Here is a 27202-nt window from a genome sequence, read left to right as displayed (position 1 = left end):
CACTGCAGTGGGCGCAGGTTCAACCCCTGGTCGGGGAACTAAGATCCTGCTCCACTTGCGGGATCTTAATTCCCCAACCAGGGATTGAACCTGGGTCCTTGGCAGTGAGAGCGTGGAGTCCTAACCACTGGACAACCAGGGAATTCCCTGAATATACGCTAATGGAATGCTTGAGAAAACACAGCAAAATCCCTTCATAATATGGATTTTGAGAAACAGAATTTTAATTTCTAAATTTCCATAATTTCAACTGTTATTTTAGGCTTAATGCAGAACCAAAGACAGAAACAGAGAAAAACAAAGCTCTCTCCTAACAACTCTATGATACCAAAATAAAAATTGTCCAAGAAAAAAGAACTAGATGATATATGCTAAATAGTTTTGGAACTGAAAGGCCCCAGGAAAATTCTATGATTATTTCAGTAAGTAACTGTATCCACTAAAGATTTCATTTAAGCATGACTATTATATAAATCACGTCAGTATGGCTGAAAAGTCACAGTAAGAATCCTTATGCTTGACCAAATTTCGTATTTCCTCCCTTGTGGGAAAGCGCTTCCCAATACACTTTTCCTGTCACTATCTACTTCCCAGCCCATTTTCTCTTCAGCCCCGACCTTCAGTATTTAGCAAAGTAAAAAAAAAATTCAACTAGTCATATTTTTATAAAATGGTTTGCTCTGACCAACTTTCTATTACAAACATAAAACAATGAGAGGTAGACCACTGCTAAACTTTAGAAGTTAATACTACACAAAACTAAATTCAAAGCAGGAAAACTAATTTCACAGGAGAGAACTTTACCTTGGTATCAAAATCTAAGTCTTCATCGTCTGATGTAGGCCATGAATCATCAACACCAGGTTTGTTGGAAAGCCTTCAGAGCAAAAATATATAACAAAAATGAGTGACTTCATTTCTTTAACCAAAAACAAACAAACAAAAATCAAGTGAAAGGTTGGTTGCCTATATATTAAATGATGTTTCTTGACATCATTAAAATGTGGCCTCTGTTTTAGAAAAGCTTTTAGTTACCTATTTCTGCTTCCATCTCTCCCAACCTATGAAATATCTAGCTAAGACCCATTCTTAGTTCCCATAACAAAGAGTGACAGCCAATATACTGGCAGAGCCTGAGAATAATTTGTTTCCACCAAAAGTCCTAAAACCTGAACTGAAAACCCAATTAATGGGTAACATAACTTTTGTTTACCCGAACTGTAACAAACCTGATGACCTAAAATAAAGTAGAAGGATATGCTGTTCCTTCTCCATTGTCCGTGCCTGGTTCAAAGACTAATCTGTGTCCGTCAAAAATGGCAGTCTTGGTTCTCCAGCAGGGAAACCACTTATTAAAGAAGGCTGCCCGGGCTATCCCGATGGCACAGTTGTTAAGAATCCACCTGCCAATGCAGGGGACACGGGTTCGAGCCCCGGCCCAGGAAGATCCCACATGCTGCGGAGCGGCTAAGCCCGTGCACCACAACTACTGAGCCTTCACTCTAGCGCCCACGAGCCACAACTACTGAGCCCACACGCCACCACTACTGAAGCCCGCACGCCTAGAGCCCATGCTCTGCAACAAGAGAAGCCACCACAATGACAAGCCTGCGCACCATAACGAAGAGTAGCCCCCACTCGCCGCAACTAGAGAAAGCCCGCGCGCAGCAATGAAGACCCCGATACAGCCAAAAATTAAATAAATAAATAAATAAATTTATTAAAAAAAAAAAAAAGAAGGCCCCATTCCTCCCCTTTACTCTAAAACAGTACAGGGAGTCCCCTGAAATGTTTGCAAGTTAAATGTACAAAAGTCAAAGAACAAATTTATATGTTTAATTTATATGTTAAACTATTCCCAGAGAGATTAAAACATTAAAAATTATAAAGTCTACTTAGTTTTCCTATAGAGGTCCTGCCTTATTCAGGTCCACATAAATAGCTAGCTCTTAAAAACCCTCATAGGCACTCAGATCCCCAAGCAGAGACAGTGCTGTAGAAACAGAGTCCTGGCAGCTGTGCCTCTCTTTCCCTATGTACTGCCTAAATATCTTCCTTCCTATAGGCTCCCCTCCCAAATCACCCCTGTGCCTCACCCCTGAGGCCTGCTCAATAGCAGCCTCCAACCTTTAAGATTTCAGCCTGTGAAGGCAATGGTTCCTGAATCAAGGATGGGCTCGGGACTTCCCTGGTGGCACAGTAGTTAAGAATCCGCCTGCCAATGCAGGGGACACGGGTTCGAGCCCTGGTCTGGGAAGATCCCACATGCCCCGGAGCAACTAAGCCCATGCGCCACACTATTGAGCCTGCACTCTAGAGTCCATGAGCCACAGCTACTGAGCCCACGTGCCACAACTACTGAAGCCCGAGCACTCCGCAACAAGAGAAGCCACTGCAATGAGAAGCCCGTGCACCACAACGAAGAGTAGCCCCTGCTCGCCGCAACTAGAGAAAGCCTGCACGCAGCAACGAAGACCCAATGCAGCCAAAAATAAACAAATTTATTTATTTAAGAAAAGAAAAGAAAAAAGACTCTAAGAAAAAACTTCAGAAAACCAGGCAAGGGTACTACCCTGAAGGGAAAACCAAAACCAGACTGGGAAGGCAGTAAGTAGAGAAATCAACTAGACAGATGCTCTATGTAGATGTTGAATTTAATTAACATAACATGGTCTATAGGCAGATACTCTTCTCTTATAGAAAACTAATTCACCTTAAGGAGAGTAGATATCGTTATATCTAAGAAGACCTGCCTAATGAGGTCTTGCTTGTATAAAACCCTATGGTTCTGAGGCCTCAGCTACCTGAGATCTGCCATAACTCCTTAATGGTAAATACAAGGTACTAGTTACCACTGCAATTGTCAAATATATCAGGACAAAGGCTTGGACTAACCAGGTTTCTTAGGAAAACTCTAAATCAGAGTTAATACATAACTAAATCTGACTTTCTGAGTTGATCTGATTTGGGTCTGTATCTTGACCCCAGTGCTACATGGGTACTTATCAATCTCTGCTGAGGGACATGAGAGTGGATCTGGGGCTGACCGTCACATCACAGGTCAGCAACTTGTTGACTATGGAATCATGGGTCAATTAACCAAGCCTTCCAAACCACAGCTGCCTAATTAATAAAGTAAGCTATATAGCACAGCTACTTTGCAAAGCGGTTGTGATGACTTTATGATGTAACAAATTTAAGCACATAATACAGTGTTTAACCCAGAGTAGAACACTCAACAAACATTAGTTTCTTTTCTCCATGTTCCCTTAGTTAAACACACAAGTTTTAAAAATCCATAAAATCCTACCTGCTTAAAGACTCTTCTTCAGAACTCTCATCCACTATTAAAGGAAAAAGTAAAACACATTTTAAATCAACAATAGAAAAATACAGAATATTAAAAGTGTAAGACTGATGCTTTGTTAAAAAGTATTCCTCTGCGGGCTTCCCTGGTGGCGCAGTGGTTGAGAATCCGCCTGCCAATGCAGGGGACACGGGTTCGAGCCCTGGTCCGGGAAGATCCCACATGCTGTGGAGCAACTAAGCGCATGCGCCACACTACTGAGCCTGTGCTCTAGAGCCCGCGAGCCACAACTACTGAGCCCGCGTGCTGCAACTACTGAAGCCTGCATGCCTAGAGCCTGTGCTCTGCAACAGAAGCCACCACAATGAGAAGCCCGCGTGATGCAACAAAGGTTAGCTCCCACTCCCGCAACTAGAGAAAGCCTGCGTGCAGCAACGAAGACTCAACGCAGCCAAAAATAAAAATAATTAATTAATTAAAAAAAAAAAGTATTCCTTTGGAACCACACCTGGAGAGTATACTAGAGTGAATGCTGATTATACCACTGCTAGGCAATTATGCATGAGAGCCATTTCCCCACCTTTACATTTATCAAATGCAAAAAAAAAAAAAAAAAGGAACAGTACTTATCAAAATTTGATACCTAAAAGTGAAGTGCTGTTTACAATGACCATAATCCTAACCAAACTGTGAGACTGACAGAAAATGATATCATTAGTAGGATCAGTACCATAAACTGACAATAGCAAACTTAAATAGCATGATATTTCTGGACTTCCATCACTCAGAGCAGTGCATAGAGAATATATGTATTTTGCCATCACGTAACACAACTTCTCCGGCTCTTCAGTTCAGGGTAAAAACGCCCTGTCACAAGGAAGCCTGGTCTACAGGCACTGTACTTTAGAGCACGGCAAAACACAGGAAACAAACTCTTTCTGGCCCTATTTCCAATTGCAAGATAAGCATGAAAGACTTTGTAATTCCAGTTTTATAAAGGTTAATCTCCTGGAAGGGAGGCAGGGAAGGGCAAATGGGGTCAACTGGATGGTAAGGATGGAGAAGTTGAATTTTTTTTAAGTGTTAAATATATATACATTTTAAAAGTATAATCTCTTGAGACTGTGTCCTTCCATTGCTCAAGAGTCTATCTGGACCCACCACATAGAGCAGCACGGTCCAAACAGTTAGTGCTGTGTAGTCGTGAGGGATGTCATTTTTCTCAACCCTTCCCATTATGTGGCAAATGATTATAGAAATCATGCTTCTTCAGCTTGTAAGGCATATGTCATCGTATCTTAAGCTGATGAACAAAAAAAGGGAGGGAGGGAAGGAGGGAGGGAGAGACTCTGGTACTGCTGGACAACATTTCACATGTGTTGTCATAATCTGATGCTGGGGGAATGAAGTACATGCAGTAACTCCACGGGGAGAGAACACCTGCAAGCTTGCGCCTGGTGTCCTGCAGACTTTGCACCGTGCGCCTTTTCTCTTTGCTAATTTTGCTTGGTATTCTTTCACTGTAATAAATCACAAGCATGAGTACAACCACATGCTGAGTCCTGGGAGTTCTATGGAAGAGCCAAACCTGGTGTGGTTTGGGGAACCTCTCAAACAGTTGCACTGTTTACATGAAGTCTGTATTATTTGGGTTGATGTGTTATATGTGATTACAGTCAGGTTATTTCACAGAATAACCTTCCTCAAATTTGTTTTTCTTGATATTTGCCTTAGAGATTCCTGTATTTCTATATCCATTTGAATAAAGGCGTAAAAGGGATAGATGAAACAGTGACGTCAGAAACTAATTGAAACAAGCAACAATCCTATTTCAACCAGAAAAAAAACAAAGAATTCTGATGATTGATAATATGTTCTAAAGTATTCAAGTTCCTATAAAGAAAATGAAAAGATCAGTTAATTTTCTCCAACTAAGCAGCGTTTAATTCCTCACAGTTGACTCTCAGGTTTTTTGTTTTGTTTTTGTTTTTGTGGCCACACCGAGTGGCATGCAGGATCTTAGTTCCCCAGGGATCAAACCCATGCCCTCTGCAGTGGAAGCAAGGAGTCTTAACCACTAGACCACCAGGGAAGTCCCACTCCCAGGTTTTGACAACTCTGGGAAGACGCGGGCAAGCGTACTCACCAGGCCAGACTGTTTTCGCTGACCCTGGGTGGGCAGCTGCGGCTGTTATGAAAAACTTAGGTAGGACCTTGGTAGATGTGATAATTTTTCCTTATTTGGACATCAGAAGTACCACTCATGTAAAAAGTAGATGTTATGACTCTTAAATTGTCCTTATGAAAAGGTTAACACCAAAGAACTTTTAAGAGTTAAATCCAACTTTCTTTTCAGTAATTTTACTTGATATAATTGATACTCCCTCCTTGAATTTTTCATTTAAAAAAATTTTTGCAACATCACCACCATTCTCTCCTACTTTTCTTTTTTTTGTTTTTCCTTTTTAGTTTTTATTTTGAATGAGAGTTTTATTTAGCACACTCAGATGAACAAATATAGGCACTGATCTACCACGCGCCACAACTAGAGAGAAGGCCACACGCTGCAACAAGGGGCCTGCACGCCACAACTAAGACCTGACGCAGCCAAAAAAAATAAATATTAAAAAAAAAAAAAAGAAACTGATCTATGTGGAATAATGCTACTTCCCTCCATCTCAAGACCCTCAGTCCTCAGTTAAGGGCTTTATAATTCCACTGACATCTTTTCGTTATTGGCTGGTACTCAAATTCCTAGAGGAGGATCCCTGCAGTATGTGACTCAGATTGTCCCCAGGAGACCTTCCCTTTGTCCCGCTGTGGAGCTCAGTGCCTGCCCTACTTTTCTCCAGCCCCTCCTCAGGTGTTCTTTACCAACCATCCCCACAGCACCCTTTCTGCACCAGCAAAACTGAACTGCTCATAAATCCTGCCAAGTCCACTCGTACATCTTAGCCTGTGCACTGCTGTTCTTTCTGCAAAACATGTGATCTTGATAGCTGTTCCTCCAGCCGAACGCTGTCCTTCTGCCTCTTTACCTGGCAAACTTCTCACTCTGCACGCTTACCTTAAGGTCCATGCACTTTTTAAAACTCGAATCTCTCACCATGGACTTAAAATATCTGGCACATATGAAACACCAATTTAAAAAAATACATAAAGACAATTTATAAACTCCTAGTGGGCTCTGGGACATAGTAAGCACAGAATAAAGTATACTAAATAATGAAAATGATCATTATAATAACAAGCTCCTGGAGGGCAAGGGCTGTGTTTTTGTTGTTGTTGTTTTGTTTCGTTTTATTTTTTTTTGTGGTACGTGGGCCTCTCACTGTTGTGGCCTCTCCCGTTGTGGAGCACAGGCTCCGGACGCGCAGCCTCAGAGGTCATGGCTCACGGGCCCAGCCGCTCCGCAGCATGTGAGATCCTCCCGGACCGGGTCACGAACCCGTGTCCCCTGCATCGGCAGGTGGACTCTCAACCACTGCGCCACCAGGGAAGCCCAAGGACTGTGTTTTTTACATGTTTGCATCCTGTGACATCAGAATAGTGCCTAGTACCTAAAAGATACTTGATAGTTAATTTGTGGACAAATAAATAAATGTGTTCTTTGAAAATTCCATTTAAAAAAATACAGAAATTAACCAGGGACAACTCTATTATGAGCACCTTGAAGACCAAAGCTCTATTTCATCTCTGTATCTCCTCTAACGTGTAAAACCAACCTACAGAAGTTCTTTGATGGACAGAGGTCTACTATGTTAGAGGTGTCCTCATACAGATTGTACAACGCGCTAGGTGCCACATCTAGGGAACACAATAGTGTTTTTCTTAATGTGAAGTATTTTTGTGCTTTTATTAGAATTTGCTGAGTCTCCAGTTGGGCTATTTGAATATTATGATAATCCTTTAACTAATGGCAACAGAGCATCTCGTTCTAACAAAATTATAGTGTCATGACAATTATCCAACACACAGAAGAAACATCTGGTTCTGATGAAGTCAGCCTATCTCACTCTGTTTGGACTTGTGAGGAATGAAGTTGGTAATAGCGAGACCTCGCTGATACAGTAATATGGAAAATAACCAGTGCTTCTCTACCAGGCACTGCTTTTCTGACTTCTGTACTATCAGTACGTATCTTTCAAAAATAATCTCTTCTTGGTACGCTGCACACTGGCTCAGCTTTGCAGTTCTTCTTGTTTGCCATCTGTTTAAAGTACCAGGAAGGTACTGTTGAGTTCCCAGGCTTAAAGTTGGTAACTTTTTTAGTGAGGCTAATCACTATACAATAACTAATATTCACGTGATCATAGAGGAAACATACAACATACTAACCGAAAAATCTTTTTTCTTATTTACACAAAGATATAATATGGGATTTTAGGCGCCATGATTAAATATGTGGATTTCTTTTCAGACAATACTGTCTCTGATTTTAAATTACCTACAATTAACTTCTTAAACAATTCTGAATACTAGACTATTAAGAAATTAATTAAAAAAATAAAAATATACATGCAGTTTACACACTGGTTTTTTTCATTGCTTTTTCATTATTAAAACTTCCTCACTCTTACTTTATCTATGGTAGGGTCACCAAGAGTGATTCACTATCAGACGTCTTACCTGGGTTGCTATTTTGAGAAGGAGTTTTAGGTCTCTTTTCTTCTTTATATTCAGAAATCAGTTGGCGATTGCTATGTATTAAAAATGTGATAAATAATATTACTATTTTAATACTAATATGAAAAACAATTACCAAATATATTAAATTCTTAGATCACTTCAGACAATGTCAGAGCTATTATCAAAACTTCAATTGTGGGACCTTCCTGGTGGTGCAGTGGTTAAGAATCCGCCTGCCATTGCAGGGGACACGGGTTCGAGCCCTGGTCCGGGAAGATCCCACATGCCACGGAGCAACTAAGCCCGTGCGCCACAACTACTGACCCAGAGCTCTAGAGCCCACGAGCCACTACTGGGCCCATGCGCCGCAACTACTGAAGCCCACACGCCTAGAGCCCGAACTCCACAACAAGAGAAGCCACCGCAATGAGAAGTCCGCGCACTGCAACAAAGAGTAGCCCTCGCTCACCACAACCAGAGGAAGCCCGCTCACAGCAACAAAGACCCAATGCAACCAAAAATAAATAATATATAAATTAACTTTAAAAAATCATATTAAAAACCCAATGTGTGTGTCTTTTCATAGGTTTAACATTCTAACGTTGCAGTTTTCAGGAAAAATGTCAGTAATCAGGGTGATTAGCTGTCCTTTCTTTGTGGTTTGTAATTCAAGGACTCTCAGCTGTTCTATAATTTGTAACTGAATGTATTTATAAATATATGACCTCATTAAATTAGATAACATAACTGTCCCCCATTATCGCAGCTAATCGCACCAAGAGTAGAAAACTAATCAAAGGTCAGACCTGGCTTGGACCACTACTACTCCTTCTCTACCTACTCAAACTCTGAACCAACAGATCTTTCTTAGAATGAGGCTTAAGCTCCACGTTCATCTCCAATTCACTTGGAAGACATAAGCCTACTTTTACAATGGATGCTGACAAGTCCTGGACAGGGCTTACCTCTCCTAATGCCAACTAACCTACTTGAGATTCAGGGATTTCTGGTGAATGGGTTCCTTATGAGGCAGAATCTGAAAATACTTTGAAGGTTGAGGCAGATGTAAATCATTTAGAAGATTTTCATTATCATGGAACACAGATCACTTGAGGGGCCAACCTCAGTTCCGGAGTCTGAGGCAAGCTGGCACCCACTACTCTGAGGAGGAGGATATGGGACCTTCCACGACCTAAGAAAAAGTGCCCCACAGGATAGAAAGCAGCCTTGAGGTTCAGGTCTGGTAACAAAGGAAAAAAGAAAGTCAGCTCTCTCCCGGCAGGAGCATTTGAACCTCTCAGAAAGCCTAAAACAGTTCCCATTGACATCTGCTAGCAGAAAAGACAAGAGCCTCAAAGGGTAACTCATCGTGAAGATCTGGGCTAAGATGTGGGCTCTACATAAGGTTTTTGAGTGTGTCGGGGAGGGTGTGTGTGGCTAAAGCTAGGAGGCCCAGGTGCCAGAAATGGGTGCTGGTGCTTTGGAACAGTGGCTGAGCTACAGGCATATGTATGAGAACTAAAAAAGTTGTCACTTTGAAGTCTAAGTGTGCATCGCCATGAAGACTGAGGAATCTGGATCAACAAGGGCATCCCGGGAGCAAAGGTCGATCGTGACCCGACTGCAGGACCAGTTTCTTTTTTCTTTTAAAGTTATTAAAGGTCTTTATAGAGCAACATCCAGACTCCAGATCCAGCTGCCAAGGAGACCCTGCTAAGACCAGTTTTAGTAGCAACACTGCAGCAACAGAATCAATGCAATCAACAGAATGATGAGAATGCCTTTTTTTCCCCCTCCAAATGACTTGTGGAAGAGGACTGTCTCTTTGATCTTAGGGAATCCCTTAGGTTCTTGCAAAATTTAAGAGGGAGAGTATAGAAGTAAGTCCCCAAGAGAAAATATAGGATAGTCTGCTGAACTAAGCACTTCAAGACCCAAATAACAAGTTAGAAAAATCAGAGCTGTGACACTACTTGTACCCCATGCACAGGGGTTACACTTGGAATGAAATGGATAACGTTAGGATCTTTAAGGATATAAAGTCTTAAAGTCCTGAGATAAAGAACCCTGTGCCCACTGCTACATCTAACTAGTCTGGCCTTTCGGCTGGTTTCCAGCTGATGATGGGGAACATCTCACCACCATTCCCAAGCTGCCTGCACCAAACAAGAACTCTCTCCTGTCACATAACAAGTAACAGTTAAATTATTTTTAACCACAGTTTAGTGATAACTGGCATTTTAATGTAAACACTTACATATTAAAACCACTAATAAGAGCATATTCTTCTGCGGTCCATCCATAGATATCTTGAGAAAAGACATCAATACCTTGCTGAAGAAGAAGCCTGACTATATTTGTTGATTCATAGTTTACAGCAAGTATGAGAGCTGTTCTAAAATAACAGAGAGATAACTTCACCCTTAGGAACTTTAGCTAACTTACTTTAACAGCTAATTTCATATACTTTACCAAGTTAATATCTTGCCCATCCATGCAGAACTGACCATTTACATATTCAAGTGTTCATCTTTGTAAATTGCCTCCAAGGCTAAAATGAAGGGACAAAAAAGAAGCCTCCTGTCCCACTCGGATGGCATGTAGAAGAAATTGCTAATTTAAAGTCCTTGATGGACAAGAAACTATGCTGAGGTCACTTATCTGAAGCAGGTGAGTATATAAAGGAAGAATTCTCCATTTCTTCCTTAGTCTGTTATATTATACTTCAAAATCAGCTAGAGGTCAGGCTAAGGAAAAGCTATTTGCAGGCTTAAAACAATAATATTAATAATAATGAAATAAAAATAGTCATGGTTGCAGTTAATGTTGCTGATAAGCATGTGCTAGGCACTAAATGAAATACTATATATGTAATCTTTCTTCCACACAACCACCCTTGAAGGATATACTACTATCCTCCTTTTCATATCAGGAAACATATTTGCTGATAATAAGTAACGTTCCCAAGGTCATACACCTAGTAAGTAGGAAAACTAGGAATTAAACCCAGTCTGAATCTAAAGCCCATCACTTTCCTCCTTATCACCCATCTATGACTTGTCTTCATTGAAGGAAATGTTTATCCAATTAAAGCTATCTTTCTTCCTTCTACCTTCACCAATTAAAAATAAGAACATCAAAATGTACTAGAAATGGGGCTTCCCTGGTGGCGCAGTGGTTGAGAGTCCGCCTGCCGATGCAGGGGACACGGGTTCATGCCCCGGTCTGGGAAGATCCCACATGCCGCGGAGTGGCTGGGCCCGTGAGCCGTGGCCGCTGGGCCTGCGCGTCCGGAGCCTGTGCCCCGCAGCGGGAGAGGCCACAACAGTGAGAGGCCCGCGTACCCCCCCCCCAAAAAAAAAGTACTACAAATGAAAAAGGATAAAAACTGATGAGCCCAAAGTATCTGGTAATAGTGATTAACAATCACTTAGTGATAACCTAATAACATCAGTACTCTTCAAAGAAAGTAATTTAAAGCAAAGAGTCATCCCAAAGACATGCATCTTTTAAGGAAAAATATATACAAAGTAGAGGTTAAAAAATTATTCTAAAAGAATTAAGAAATTCAATACTGTGTCATAAGGTAAATTAAAAAGTAGAATCCGTATTTTATAAAGCTAATAAAACTAATACGAAATCCCTTAGCTATTATAAGATCGTGTGACCAAAAAAAGAAAAAAATCAGGTTGCAAATGACATCAGTCAATATTATAAAGGAATATGAATCCTGCTATATATTATTTTTCATGATACACAGTCAGAGTAATTGCTTTTCGACCTGATGATGTGTTGATTATACATTAATCCTCTTCTTACTAATTTAATCTGTCACCACTCTAGAACAGCACTAAGGTTTTTAAAAAGAAAAAGAACTACTGTACCTTTTCATCTTATCAACTACATGTATATTTGCTTCTTTCTTTACTAAAAATTCCACCATGTGCTGATTGTTTTCACTTACAGCAAGTAAAAGTGGTGTGAGGTCCTCCTGTAAGACAGCAGAAACACTTTATACAGAAGGTACAAAGTTACATATTTCTAAACTGAATTTTAAAACTTATAATAGATTCTCTGAACTTAAACATCTAATATAGAAAGTAAATAAAAAGGAGCCCCTTCCTTCTCACCCACGCTGTGCTTTTCTTCCTTCTCTTTAAAATGCTCCTCACTTCTTTACATGATTAACTGCAAAGTCATTCTCTAAAACTCACTTCCAACATTTACCGGTTCCAAGGATCTTTGCTTCTATCACAGTATTTATCAGGTATACTGGAGTTATTTTATTGCTCTATACTAGTCTATACACTCTAAACACTCCTCCAGAGATAATCATTTAACTATTAAATCAACTGCATATTTTAGGAACAATGCTGAGGAGAAAGATATAATATTGTCTGCAACATGCATAACCTATCCAACGATAACCAATTAACCTCATAAGGTTTACAGACATTCCAATGGGAATATGATTCTTCACATGAACATGTAAAGAAAAAGAGTTTTTTTAAAAAAAACTTATAAATTCTAACTTGAAAATTTCAATCCCATTCTTAAGAGATTCTTTTAAAATATGAAATAGATTATAAATTAATGACTGTTTTAAAATCTAGAAATATTTATCAAAATAAACTGTAATACAGGAACTGGAAACACAGATGCTTATGGAGGCAAAGTAGGTGACCCAAGTAAGTGAAGAACCCAGGTGAGGCCAGCAAACCGGAGAACGCGCACCATACAGAAGGGGCACCCTTTGCACGGCAGACCAAACAGTAGCGTGGGCTCAAGGGGGACCAGATTGGATTCCTTAAGAGAAGCCTGAAATGCAGATTTCTGCATGAGTCTCCTAAATTTTAAATGCTGACTCAATTTGTGGAGAAAAGCTAAACACATCCAGGGGCCACGTTTAGTCTATAGCCCACTTGTGTTTTTATGTTTGCTGTGAGTGTTTCCAAACGGGTGGATATAAAGCAAATATTTGCATGTAAAACCTTTCCTTTCTTTAGTATCATGTGTTTTACAAAACAAAAGTGGGTCTCAACATGTAATAAAAATTGCTATTAAGATTCATAATACCCACTTCAAGAATGTTTCCAATGCCTGTTAAAACTACAATCTATGGGCTTCCCTGGTGGCGCAGTGGTTAAGAGTTCACCTGCCGATGCAGGGGACACGGGTTCGTGCCCCGGTCCGGGAAGATCCCACATGCCGCGGAGCGGCTGGGCCCGTGAGCCATGGCCACTGAGCCTGCGCGTCCGGAGCCTGTGCTCCGCAACAGGAGAGGCCACAACAGTGAGAGGCCTGCGTACTGCAAAAAAAAAAAAAAAAAAAAACCTACAATCTATTTCTATAATTCTCCCTGATGTTAACCAAATGGATAATTAGTTCATAAGACTGCTGAAACTAAATTATTAAAACAATTCCTATCTGTACTGTTACTAACTTCATGGGTTTTGTTGTTTAAAACTATCATCTTGCTTATGCCAGGGCCCAGTGAACCTAACAGACACACCGCAAGAGTCTGTCATGCAGCTTTCACCAAAAGAAGGCTCATGCTTTACTATTACTGCAGTCAGGAAAACCCTGTTTGTGATAAACATCTGCTGACCTAACGACCTGGATGATAACAAAAGGTGCAAAAATCGCAAAGGGTCATACTCTACTTATTAAATGACTCACCATAAGCAAATTTCTAAAGACTCTCTGAGTGCCAGTGAATGACTAGTGGTTGGAAGGAAAAAGGAGTTATTCTTCAAGCCAATAGATATTGCCAATAATATCCCTTTTACCTTCTCAATCACAGAGGCAGAGAAAGATAAAAGTCAGGCTAATATTGTTGGAAAGGAGGGAGTTGATGGAAGTAGCATCTATCAAACTCCAACTCTTCTAGAGATTTCTTATTTTTGAGATCTGTGAATTTATAAATCACACTCATCCATTCCATTGTTCTTAACCAAGGGCTGTATCAGAATCTCGAGGAAATATTTCCAAATACACATGTCTGGGCCTTCCTAGATTTATTCAATCTAAATCTTCAGGGGAGAGCCTAGGCTTGTAAATTTTTTATAAGTTCTCCCAGGTGACTGTGGTTCACGAGAAGAATTCTAGCTGAGAACTAGTGTAGCAACCATGTCAGTCTCATCTCCTACCCACATGGCCAATTCCTTTTCTCAATTGAGGATTTGAAAAAAAAAAAAAGAAAAGTGTAAGAGATAAGAGTCACCAAAACTACATTTAATTTTTCTGGGTAAATAGGTAGAACAGGGACGAGTAAACTCAAAATGCAACTTGATCTCATTAATTATAAACCCTTTACTTCCCATCAAGACATTCTAGATTTGAGAGCAGAGTCTAGACTCTTATCTAAGAGGCTGTTTCTGCCAAAACAGGATAATATGTCAGTTAATTATTTGTTCTTCTCCCTTATTTCCCATTTAATCACCACACGTTCACCGCCAATCTGATTTCCTCTGAGTCCTCCTAAAATTGATCTCTAGGCAAGGTTACAATTCACTTAGGCTCTTTCCCAAAATAAGAATTATTACCCCCGAAACCTGAAAAGAACTTTGCCTAAATACATAAACTGAAGGGGAAAACCCCCCCAAAAAACCTCTTCTTGGCACTTCCTAACTGCCAAATTTCCAAATTGGCCTGCATATTTCTTTTTTTTTTAATTTAATTAATTAATTTATTTATTTTTGGCTGCGTTGGGTCTTCGTTGCTGCGTGTGGGCTTTCTCTAGTCGTGGTGAGCGGGGGCTACTCTTCCTTGCGGTGCACAGACTTTTCATTGCAGTGGCTTCTCTTGTTGGGGAGCACAGGCTCTAGGGGCGCGGGCTCAGTAGTTGTGGCTCGCGTACTCCAGAGCGCAGGCTCAATAGTTGTGGCTAACGGGCTTAGTTGCTCCGCGGCACGTGGGATCTTCCTGGACCAGGGCTCGAACCCATGTCTCCTGCATTGGCAGGCAGATTCTTAACCACTGCACCACCAGGGAAGCCCGGCCTGCATATTTCAACTGCTCTCTCCTTTTCCTTTTCCTTTTTCCCTCTGAAGCCTTAGGTAATGAGAGAGAAATCATTTTTACATAAATCATTTTTTAATAACATAGGAACTTGTCAACAGCAGCAAGATTGTTATTATTGTAAAATGCTTTTGTTTTGTTTGAGTTTTAGGACAAAGTCTATCTCCAAGGCAAGTTTTGCATTTCTGTGTTGTTTTACACTAATCAGGAAAAAAATTTGAGCGGGGGAAAAAATATTTGGGGAAAAAAAAAAAGTCTTACCTTTAACAAATGCAATGTTTTCACAAATATCTGCTATAGACACATAAAAGAAAGCTATACCCTCTAATGCTTCTTTAGAAATATAATGATTTAAAGTGAAATCTTAGATAATTAAGTTATTTCAAAATATTTTCACTCAGGGAATGCTTGAGCTTCCAAATATGTAAAACTGACCCCATTTATGTCAGCAGAGGGAGTTCCTGGCGGGGCTGCAGCAGGAGGAGGTAATGTGTATCCCATAGAAAAAGCAGGAACAGCAGCTCCGCCATCACCTGCTCCCCATGCACAGCTACAACCCTGCTGAGGAGCCCTCCAGGCTGAGTGTGGAAGACCCCAAGGTGTACATGGTGGACCAAATGGCCACCAGCATAAGGGAACACCCTTGCTGGGTGTCAAACACGACCTGCCCCACTTTCCCCAATCTTAGAACCTGGGGTCCTGGAGGGCTCAGGGCCTGCTGCCTGCCCTGGCCACCTGCACTCACCCAGCTCTCCCTGCTGGGTACTGGGTCTCCTTCCTCCTCCCATCCATCCCCAACAGCACCCATTCCTTGAGCCCCTGCAAGCAGCCAGCCCCCACCTCATCTCCCTCCCCCCAGGTCTTTGTCTTGTGTGGGCTCTGAGCCCACCACCCACTCCCAGGCATATCCTAATGGGAAGATTTCCCTTCTGGGGTAGAAGGGTGGCTGGGAGACAGAATTGTGCTCTTTCTGTGAGCACCACCTTTCTCCAGCCCGTGACTTGGCTTTGGAGTTGTTTCCATGGTAACAGGGCCTGATGGGTGGTATTCAGTATACATATTATTATAGATAAAACATCTGCAGCTAAAACAAAAAAAAAAACCATGTATTGCAAATATTTTGTAAATATAGTTGAGCTATACCTTGTTCCTTGCTTCAATGTTGGCATCATGTGAAAGCAGCTTTGCTGCGAGTGATATATTCTGATAAAGGGCAGCATAGTGGAGAGCAGTGTTGCCACTGATATCCATGACATTTGGGTCGGCACCATGTTCCAGCAGAATAGTTGCACACTCCTCTTCCTGGCATTGTATGGCCTATAAGTGTTATGCCAAGACACAGACTGTAAATTCTAGAAATTCAGAGTAAACATTCCAGAAGTTTCACCAATTCGTTATATTTAAATGAGATAAATCCATTTTTATTCTAAGCAGTTAAATCAAATCCATCTCACGTTGACATGGTTGGCTACTATGTACCTTCATCAGCGCTGTCCTGTTTTCGTTGTCACAGAGGTTAAGCTGGCATTTTCTCTCCACTAGGAGAGTTACCACTGCTGGATGGCCACTGGCACAGGCCAAATGGAGAGCAGTCCTACGAAACCGAGAGGAGTTTTTAGGAAATTGTAGTGCACTATTTCAAAACATATAATTGTTCATGTAATTGAAAACATTTAATAGCATGCTATTCCTATCCCTTTAAAACAAATATTTAGTTTTCTTCTGGAGAAAGAACAATATATATTAGCTCTTCTTACTCTCCACATTAATGAAAGAACAACCTGCTTGAATAGAAAGAGCATGACCTTGAGATTCAGCTCAACTTGGGTTTGAATTTGACTTTAACTGTGTCACTTATTAGCTGTCACTTAGCCTTTCTGTGCCTCAATTTCCTCATCAACAAAATGGGGATAAAGCAGTAGTTATCTCACAGGACACCACTGTGATGCTTAAATGAGAACCCATGCAAAGGGTTTAGAACAGTTCCTCGCACAGATAACAGCTCAATAATTATTAGGTAATATTATCATAATTATTACTAATATTTTACAAGGGCAACATTTCAATTAAATAAAAGGATATTATACCTCTTTTGAAGATATGTCTTGAGGACTAGAGAGAACACTGTACTTCAGTGATTCTAATATGCTCATTTTCTCACATTTTAACATCTCTGACATTGGAATGAAATTTATAATTCATGATGTCTTACAACTATAATTGATAGCATTTTTTGTCTGTTCCTTTCTCATTTTTCCTGTTGGTCTAATTATCTCTGTCTCTGTGCCTAAAGTTGCCATTTTTTTTAAATTTAAGTATAGGTGATGTATAATATTGTATATTACGGAATTTCCCTGGTGGCGCAGTGGTGAAGAATCCATTTGCCAATGCAGGGGACACAGGTTCGAGCCCTGGTCCCAGAAGATCCCATGTGCCACAAAGCAACTAAGCCCATGCACTACAACTACTGAGCCTGCGCTCTAGAACCCGCGAGCCACAACTACTGAGCCCACACGCCTAGAGCCCGTGCTCCACAACAAGAGAAGCCACCACAATGAGAAGCCCGCGCACCGCAAGGAAGAGTAACCCCCGCTCGCCACAACTAGAGAAAGCCTGCGCGCAGCATCGAAGAACCAACGCAGCCAAAAATAAAAAAATAATAATAAAATAAAAATTATATATCATAGGGGTACAACATAGTGATTCACAATTTTTAAAGGTTATATACTCCATTTATAGTTATTATAAAATATTGGCTATATTCCCCATGTTGTACAATATATCCTTGTAGCTTATTTTATACCTAATAGTTTGTACCTCTTAATCCCCTACCCCTATCTTGCCCCTCCTCCCTTTCCTCTCCCCACTGGTAACCACTAGTTTGTTCTCTATATCTGTTAGTTGGTAACATTTAAAAAAATTTCTATATTAATATATAAAATAGTGGGGCATCATACAGTCCATGGTGCCTTTCATCAAATGAAATAATGGCCTGTATAACGGGTCTACTGCAGTTCTAGTCACACGGTTGGCACTTAAATAACTTTTAGTTCTTAAAGGCATGATGAGCAATACTGTAAATCACCTATACTTCAATTTTTAAAAAATAATAAAATAAAAGCAGCATGGGGAAAGAGAACTAAAATAACAAGCAAAACAAGAATTTTTTAAAAAGTAATTCTAACTCTGATTTTCAGGAAACTTTAAGCCAAAGGAAATTCAGGATTCAAATGAATAGGAATGGCTCATTTTATTCAATATTTACATTTATAGATTGTGTGAAATCAGGCATTTCCAATGATCAATAGTAGTATTTAATACCACTATAAATGTTCAAAAAGGACAAGTAAAGGTTATCTTTTACAATTTCCTACCTTCAGAAATGCTTCTGTTTGAAAGAAGGGAGAAAAGCTTCAATTGAGACTAAGCCTTAATACTTCAAATTTTAAATTTCTCATCGTGCTCACGGGGGCAACATGAAGTTTTTAAGGATGAAAGAGTTCTGAGAGATAGATGCAGGGTCCTGAGTAGAAAGCATCTGCTACATAATAGGTATTCAAGTTATATTTGATGAACAAATGGATTAAACAATGGATAAACATAACTGGAGAGTTCAATAATTTTTTTAACATATTTATTGGAGTATAATTGCTTTACAATGATTTATTAGTTTCTGCTGTATAACAAAGTGAATCAGCTATATGTATACATATATCCCCATATCCCCTCCCTCTTGCGTCTCCCTCCCACCCTCCCTATCCCACCCCTCTAGGTGGTCACAAAGCACCGAGCTGATCTCCCAAGTGATGCAGCTGCTTCCCACTAGCTAGCTATTCTACATTTAGTAGTGTATATATGTCACTGCTACTCTCTCGCTTCATCCCAGCCTAACCTTCCCCCTTCCTTGTGTCAAGTTCATTCTCTACGTCTGTGTCTTTACTCCTGTCCTGCTCCTAGGTTCATCAGAACCTTTTTTTTTTTTAGATTCCATATCTATGTGTTAGAACATGGTATTTGTTTTTCTCTTTCTGACTTACTTCACTCTGTATGACAGACTCTAGGTCCATTCACCTCACTACAAATAACTCAATTTCATTTCTTTTTATGGCTGAGTAATATTCTATTGTATATGTGTGCCACATCTTCTTTATCCATTCATCTGTCAATGGACACTTAGATTGCTTCCATGTCCTAGCTATTGTAAATAGTGCTGCAATGAACATTGTGGTGCATGACTCTTTTTGAATTATGGTTTTCTCAGGGTATATGTCCAGAAGTGGGTTTGCTGGGTTGTATGGTAGCTCTACTTTTCGTTTTTTAAGGACCCTCCATATTGTTCTCCATAGTGGCTGTATCAATTACATTCCCACCAACAGTGCAGGAGGGTTCCCTTTTCCCCACACCCTCTCCAGCATTTACTGTTTGTAGATTTTTGATGATGGCCATTCTGACCAGTATGAGGTGATACCTCATTGCAGTTTTGATTTGCCTTTCTCTAATGATTAGTGATGTTGAGCATCTTTTCAAGTGTTTGTTAGCAATCTGTATATCTTCTTTGGAGAAATGTGTATTTAGGTCTTCTGCCCATTTTTGGATTGAGTTATTTGTTTTTTTGATATTGAGCTGCATGAGCTGCTTGTATATTTTGGAGACTAATCCTTTGTCAGTTGCTTCATTTGCAAATATTTTCTCCCATTCTGAGGGTTGTCTTTTCATCTATTTTATGGTTTTCTTTGCTGTGCAAAAGCTTTTACGTTTCATCAGGTCCCATTTGTTTATTTTTGTTTTTATTTGCATTTCTGTAGGAGGTGGGTCAAAAAAGATCTTGCTGTGATTTATGTCATAGAGTGTTCTGCCTAAGTTTTCCTCTAAGAGTTTTAGAGGAATTTCATTCCTCTAATTTCATTCTTTTACATGTAGCTGTCCAGTTTCCCCAGCACCACTTATTGAAGAGATTGTCTGTTCTCCATTGTATATTCTTGCCTCTTTTATCAAAGATAAGGTGACCATATGTGCATGGGTTTATCTCTGGGCCTTCTATTCTGTTCCAGAGGTCTATATTTCTGTTTTTGTACCAGTACCATACTGTCTTGATTACTGTAGCTTTGTAGTACAGTCTGAAGTCAGGGAGCCTGATTCCTCCAGTTCCATTTTTCTTTCTCAAGATTGTTTTGGCTATTCAGGGTCTATTGTGTTTCCATACAACTGGTGAAATTCTTTGCTCTAGTTCTGTGAAAAATGCCATTGGTAGTTTGATAGGGATTGCATTGAAACTGTAGTTTGCTTTGGGTAGTATAGTCATTTTCACAATGTTGATTATTCCAATCCAAGAACATGGTATCTCTCTCCATCTGTTTGTATCATCTTTAATTTCTTTCATCAGTGTCTTATAGTTTTCTGCATACAGGTCTTTTGTCTCCTTAGGTAGGTTTATTCCTAGGTGTTTTATTCTTTTTGTTGTAATGGTAAATGGGAGTGTTTTCTTAATTTCTCTTTCAGATTTTTCATCATTAGTGTTTAGGAATGTAAGAGATTTGTGTACATTAATTTTGTATCCTGCTACTTTACCAAATTCATTGATTAGCTCTAGTAGTTTTCTGGTAGCATCTTCAGGATTCTCTATGTATAGTATCATGTCATCTGCAAACAGTGACAACTTTAATTCTTCTTTTCCAATTTGGATTCCTTTTATTTCTTTTTCTTCTCTGATTGCTGTGGCTAAAAATTCCAAAACTATGTTGAATAACAGTGGTGAGAGTGGGCATCCTTGTCTTTTTCCTGATTTTAGATGAAATGGTTTAAGTTTTTCACCATTGAGAACAATGTTTGCTGTGGGTTTGTCATATATGCCCTTTATTATGTTGAGGTAAGTTCCCTCTATGCCTACTTTCTGGAGAGTTTTTATCATAAACAGGTGTTGAATTTTGTCAAAAGCTTTTTCTGCATCTACTGAGATTATCATATGGTTTTTATTCTTCAGTTTGTTAATATGGTGTATCACATTGATTGGTGTATATTGAAGAATCCTTGCATTCCTGTGATAAACCCCACTTGATCATGGTGTACGATCCTTTTAATGTGCTGTTGGATTCTGTTTGCTAGTATTTTTTTGAGAATTTTTGCATCTACGTTCATCAGTGATATTGGTCTGTAGTTTTCTTTTTTTGTTATCTCTTTGTCTAGTTTTGGTATCACAGTGATGGTGGCCTTGTAGAACGAGTTTGGGAGTGTTCCTCCCTCTGCTATATTTTGGAAGAGTTTGAGAAGGACAGGTGTTAGCTCTTCTGTAAATGTTTGATGGAATTCTCCTGTGAAGCCATCTGGTCCTGGTCTTTTGTTTGTTGGAAGATTTAAAAAATTTTTTTTTTAGCAGTACACGGGCCTCTCACTGCTGTGGCCTCTCCCGTTGTGGAGCACAGGCTCCGGACACGCAGGCTTAGTGGCCATGGCTCACGGGCCTAGCTGCTCTGAGGCACGTGGGATCTTCCTGTGTCCCCTGCATCGGCAGGTGGACTCTCAACCACTGCGCCACCAGGGAAGCCCTGTTGGAAAATTTTTAATCACAGTTTCAATTTCAGTGCTTGTGATTGGTCTGCTTATATTTTCTATTTCTTCTTGGTTCAGTCTTGGAAGGTTGTGCTTTTCTAAGAATTTGTCCATTTCTTCCAGGTTGTCCATTTTATTGGCATATAGTTGCTTGTAGTAATCTCTCATGAATCTTTGTATTTCTGATGTCAGTTGTTACTTTGGAGAGTTCGATATTTTTAAAGAAAACTTTTGGGAAGTAAAGCAATACTTATGCAATAGTAATAATCATTTACATTTGTATTTTTGATTTTCATAAGAACACAACTAAAACTCTATAAACTTTTGCAATAGTAATAATCACCACTTAGATTTACTATTTTTTATTTTCATAAGACTGCAATAAAGTAAAATGATTAATCTATAATCATTTACATATTATAGGTAATAAAGTTACACAAAATCAAAAACGTGTATATAGCGAAATATATACCTAGTAAAATCTACAGGCATGGATAAAAAGATTCCCTTTACTTCTGAAGAGGTTAAAAGTTGTCAGAAGATATCAATCCTTGAAAAACTTCCAAAAAAAATAGAAAGTGAGGAATTATTTTTATTTGTACAAGATTCATATTCCTGCTCTCTCCCAGAATTATTTCACTAATACTAAATATTTACTAGAATTTTTGTACATGTTCACTGTAGAAATCACAGATTTTTTTTTTTTTTTGCAGTACGCGGGCCTCTCACTGCTGTGGCCTCTCCCGTTGCTGAGCACAGGCGCCGGACGCGCAGGCCCAGCGGCCACGGCTCACGGGCCCAGCTGTTCCGTGGCATGTGTGATCCTCCCGGGCCGGGGCACAAACCCGCATCCCGTGCATAGGCAGGTGGACTCTCAACCACTGCGCCACCAGGGAAGCCCCACAGATTTTTTTAAAAGGAAAAGAAAGCTTCACTTATAAGTGTGCAGAAATAACAAATTTTATCATATTTTTGTACATATTTTTGCCTAAGATAAGACCATAGTCTTCTTGTGTTTATATATAAGGAAACTGATTTTTTTTTCCTCAATGTTCTACCAAAGTACATCTCTGCAGGTCAACACACATCTGTTATCTATGCCACCTTCAATGGTCACATATTACTCCATACCAGATACACTGTAATTTATTTTTAAAATCTTTGAGTTTGTCTTAATACATTGCTATTTTAAGCAGTGTTGAGAACAACAAATTGTATGTTACCTATCTCTAATTTATCTCTAATTATTTACCTCTTATTTGTATAAAGAGAATTGATGTGTAAAGGGAATATACATTTTTTAAATGTGGTACTTATCACCAAATTGCCTATTTGAAAAGTCAAAAGCAACTTAGACTTTAAACAGCAGTATAAGCACCACTGTTCTTCATCTTCACAAACTTTGTGAAGGGAAAATGTTTTTCATTCCTCTTTAACTTAAATTCCTTTTATTACCAGAAATGCTAAATTGTTTTTCCTATATCCATTGGTCACTTATGGATATGCAAAAAAGTACTTTGCTCAATTTCAAATTAGAGGTTTTTTCCCCTTACTGATTTCAAAGAATTCTCTGTAAAATGAAGATATGTTTTCTTGCCTGATACAAATATGTTGATATATTTTAAAAGCTCTTTGTCTTTTATTTTGTTAATCTTCTTTTCTGATCTACAGAGGGTTTTAATTTTTTTATGTTGTTAAATCAACCTCCAGAATTCTTGCTTTTGAAGTCATTCTTAGAAAGGTCTTTGTCAGCACAAAAAATGTATAAATAGGAATTTTGTTTTCTTCTAGTCGTTTTCTCACTTTGAATATTTAAAATTTTTGATATGTACTCCATCTGAAACTTATTTTTGTGAGATAAAAATCTAGTTACTTTTCTCTAAATAGTTAGCAGTTTACTTCTCCACCATTTACAAACAATTTATTTTTTCCTTCTAATATGAAATGTCATCAGTTCAAGTTCTAAAGTCTTACATATATTTGGGTGTTTGGGCATTTTCTATTCTGTTCCATTCACTTATCTGTCTTTTCAGTTGTTAGTAAACGAATAATTTGTGGGAACTTACAGCACATTTTGATATCTAGAAGGGCAAATCTTTGTCTACTACATAAAACTTTTAATTTCATCACAACAAATAAAGAAAGCATGTGAAACTCAAAAAATTTTAAACCACCATATGCTTATTTGGTTTAAATATGGGAAGACCATATTTTAAGAAAATGAGTCTTCCTATTCAAGGACACAGCCATCTTCCCACTTCAAAGTTGTCTTCTAAGGTCCTTCAGTAGAGAACATATATACATAGGTGTACACTGATATAAAACGGATACTGCAGGCTTCCCTGGTGGCACAGAGGTTAAGAATCCGCCTGCCAATGCAGGGGACACAGGTTTGGGCCCTGGTCGGGGAAGATCCCACATACTGTGGAGCAACTAAGCCCGTGTGCCACAACTACTGAGGCTGCGTTCTAGAGCCCGCAAACCACAACTACTGAGCCCACATGCCACAACTACTGAAGCCCACGCACCTAGAGCCCGTGCTCCACAACAACAGAAGCCACCCCAATGAGAAGCCCACGCACTGCAACGAAGAGTAGCCCCCCACTCACTGCAACTAGAGAAAGCCCACGTGCAGCAGTGAAGACCCAACACAGCCAAAAATAAATAAATTAAAATAAATAAATTTTTAAAAAAAGAATCCGCCTTCTAATGCAGGGGACACGGGTTCGAGCCCTGGGCCAGGAAGATCCCACATGCTGCAGAGCAACTAAGCCCATGGGCCACAACTACTGAGCCTGCGCTCTAGAGCCGGCAAGCCACAACTACCTAGCCCATGTTCCACATCTACCTAGCCCACCTTCCACAACTAACTGAGCTCGCGCGCCTAGAGCCCGTGCTCCACAATAAGAGAAGCCATCACAATGAGAAGCCCGCGCACGGCAATGAAGACCCAACACAGCAATAAATAAATTAATTTTTTTAAAAAGATACTGGATTGTATCTGAAGAATTTTTAGTCCAGAAGTTTATCTGTCATGAGACAGATCATTTTCCTCATTATGCACTTCTCTGTAACATATAACATTACGGTATAAAAATGTGTACATTAAAAATAAGATACTGTTCATGTTTAATTTCGTTTCTGTGGTTACTGACATTCAGTCAAATGACTTTAAAACTGTCAGTAAAGTGCTCTATAAGGGGAATCATGAGCGGGTCCGAAACCAGCTAAGGCTTTTGCTGCCTATAAAGTCTGCGGGGCGCGGGATCCCACGTGGGTGTCCACGAGCCTCGGAGAGGAAACTGACAGCAGGGACCCCACCCAGGCCCGCCCCGCCTCCTCCCGCCCGCCCCAGTTACCTGTTCATCTTGTCCCTGTCGTTCAAGCCATTCTTCCCAAGCAACAGAATCTGCTGCACTTTGGCTACGTTGCCCACGCTGGCAGCTTTGTGGATCTTCCCGAGATCCTTGTCTCGGATGTGGTACTCGGGCCGGGAGTTGATTCGATTACCGCTCTCTCTCCGCGAGCTGGTGAAGGAGCCGAACGGCGACTCGCCCTTCTTACTTCCGAAGCCAAAAATCTTCTTCATTGCAGAGCCTACAGGCTTCAGACACACCTCACCTCCCCCTCGGCTTCTCACAGTCTCCCGAGCCTAACACTAGCGGTACAGATAAGCCAACGCGGTCTGGCCACAACATCCCAGCTGGGAAACTCCGCGGTTTCTCATGTTTCAGCCCAGACTAACCCTAGCTAAGCGATACAGCTAAACGTAGTGCGCGTGCGCGCCTTGTAAGAAGGCGTCACTGCGCTTGCGCACAGAGGCCCGGAGCCCAGGAGTACCCAGTGCGCATGTGCGAGACCCAAGCGTCTGAAATCTCTGCGATTCTTTGTGGGCCGCGCTGGGTTCTTTTCCAACGTTGGTGCGAGCTGGCTGAGCGTTTCCGGACATTTGCAAATGTTAGAATCTCCCGTGAGAAAGTCGTCTTCGCATGCGACTGGGGCTAGAGTGGCGGGGAGCTTCAGGATGCTGAAGGCCACGTCCCCCAGAGAGCTCCCCTAAAAATACTCTCTAAATCTCCTTATCCCTCAGTTTATTCCTTTCCACATCCCTCTGGGCCCCAGGCTTTCTCCATGGAATTTAACAGATGTAACTACAGAAAGCTGTTTTCATGGTTCCAGAGACCGTGGCAACAGATGTCATCAAGTGCAAACTTAAGGAGAAACCAACGCAGGTTTTCCAGATGAAATGAAGACGCGTTTCCGCATGCCTCCTGACGCTCCCCTGTGACCCAGCGTTCCGTCTGCACATTTTCTTCACTTATATTTTAGTTTTTGCTTTTATTTTCCCCTAATTAAATCTTTAATCAATTCAAGATTTATTTTGGAGCATGGTGTAACATTTGAGAACTTTTAAAAAATGATTATCCACTTGTCCCAAACAATCCATCTTTCCTCACCTAGTTTACCCCTTAATCTTACATTTAATTCTCGGATGTTTTTTCTGTTTCTGGGTTTTCCATGCTGGTCTGCTTCTTCTAGCGTCAGTAGTGTATAAAATATAAATACCTATTACAGGTCCAAGGTTCCCCTCCTTATTCTTCCTTTTCAGTATTCTCTTGGAAATGTTTACCTCTACATTATTTGAGATGAACTTTTAATCACTATGCCAAGCCAAAGAGAGTTCTTTGTGAGATTTTGATTGTAATTAGGTTAAGAGAATTTTAACTGAGAATCAGTCTCTCGTATCAGTGTATCCAGGTACATGTTATGTCTCAATTTGTCTTATTTTATGTCCTTCATTAGCCTTTGGTAGCTTTTTTCATTATGTAAATCCTGTACACTTCTTGATATATCTGTACCTGGGCTTTTTTTGGTAATGGTATATTATTCTTTCATTATAATTTGTAAATGATTGTTGTTTGATATCTGTGTATTCTTTTGACAACCAGAGTGAAGAACTTTTTTAAGCTATAATTTTGTAACAGGAGAAAGAGTTGACAGTTTCTGGCAGTACTTAAGGAAGGCACAAACTGGTTGGTATAGATTGAAGAATATTGAAGAATAGTATGCAGATGAAAAAAAATCAAAGAGAATGCAAACAAGATACTGTTTTTATTGAAGTATAAGATCGTTGCTACAAATTTAAAAAATCAATATAGCTAAATTTCCCTAAAATTCTACTAGCCAAATTTTTCAGCAATTAGCTAACTAATAGGGACATCTAACTTTTGTTTTCTCTTAATAGTCTCTTTGCTCCTTCGCTTTATCCACCCAAATCTGTTTCCCACTCCTAAATCTAATCATCATAGTGACCTTGTGGAATCTTATCATCTCCATTTTTATGAATCCTCTTATGCTTTATACTTGTCCCATATTCTCTAAAATTTCCCAAACTTTAAATAATCTTTTCCCTTGCTTCCATCTTTCTCTATCTGTAATTTGTGTTTCCATCTTTATTCCATTTCTTAGGAATAAAGCAAAATAGGTTGACTCCATACTCCATACTGGTAGAAACAGGCGACTGTATACAGAAACTCCTTTTAATGTAGTACTTGATCCAGTAATTATACAATTACTGTAATTATACAGTTACAATACAATTAAACCAAACCTGGTATTGTGGGTGAAACAGACAGAAGCAGAAGCAGGCTCACAACAACAGTTAATACAAAACCAGCTATCCCCAAACTCAGCAGGTTT

The 27202-nt window shown here is 39.9% G+C and overlaps 1 protein-coding gene across 6 annotated transcripts in view; it reads right to left on the bottom strand.

The window, feature by feature from the left end:
- ANKRD26 (ankyrin repeat domain containing 26) overlaps positions 1 to 25253 on the bottom strand; it is a 93220-nt gene extending 67967 nt beyond the window's left edge. For all 6 annotated transcript variants that reach the window (XM_060293256.1, XM_030836979.2, XM_030836980.2 and 3 more), the window contains exons 1-7: positions 24862 to 25253; positions 16436 to 16550; positions 16100 to 16273; positions 11821 to 11927; positions 7937 to 8007; positions 3311 to 3344; positions 805 to 877 (exon numbers count right to left, since the gene is read on the bottom strand). In XM_060293256.1, the coding sequence (XP_060149239.1) occupies positions 805 to 877; positions 3311 to 3344; positions 7937 to 8007; positions 11821 to 11927; positions 16100 to 16273; positions 16436 to 16550; positions 24862 to 25091 (804 nt within the window). In that variant the 5' untranslated portion in view covers positions 25092 to 25253. The remainder of the gene's footprint in view (positions 1 to 804; positions 878 to 3310; positions 3345 to 7936; positions 8008 to 11820; positions 11928 to 16099; positions 16274 to 16435; positions 16551 to 24861) is intronic.
- Positions 25254 to 27202: the final 1949 nt, after the last annotated feature.

The sequence above is a fragment of the Globicephala melas genome, chromosome 2 (assembly GCF_963455315.2).
Source record: "Globicephala melas chromosome 2, mGloMel1.2, whole genome shotgun sequence".
NCBI classification, from domain to species: domain Eukaryota; kingdom Metazoa; phylum Chordata; class Mammalia; order Artiodactyla; family Delphinidae; genus Globicephala; species Globicephala melas.
The sequence above is the reverse complement of the archived record's forward strand: the minus strand, read 5'-3'. Positions and strand labels throughout refer to the sequence as shown.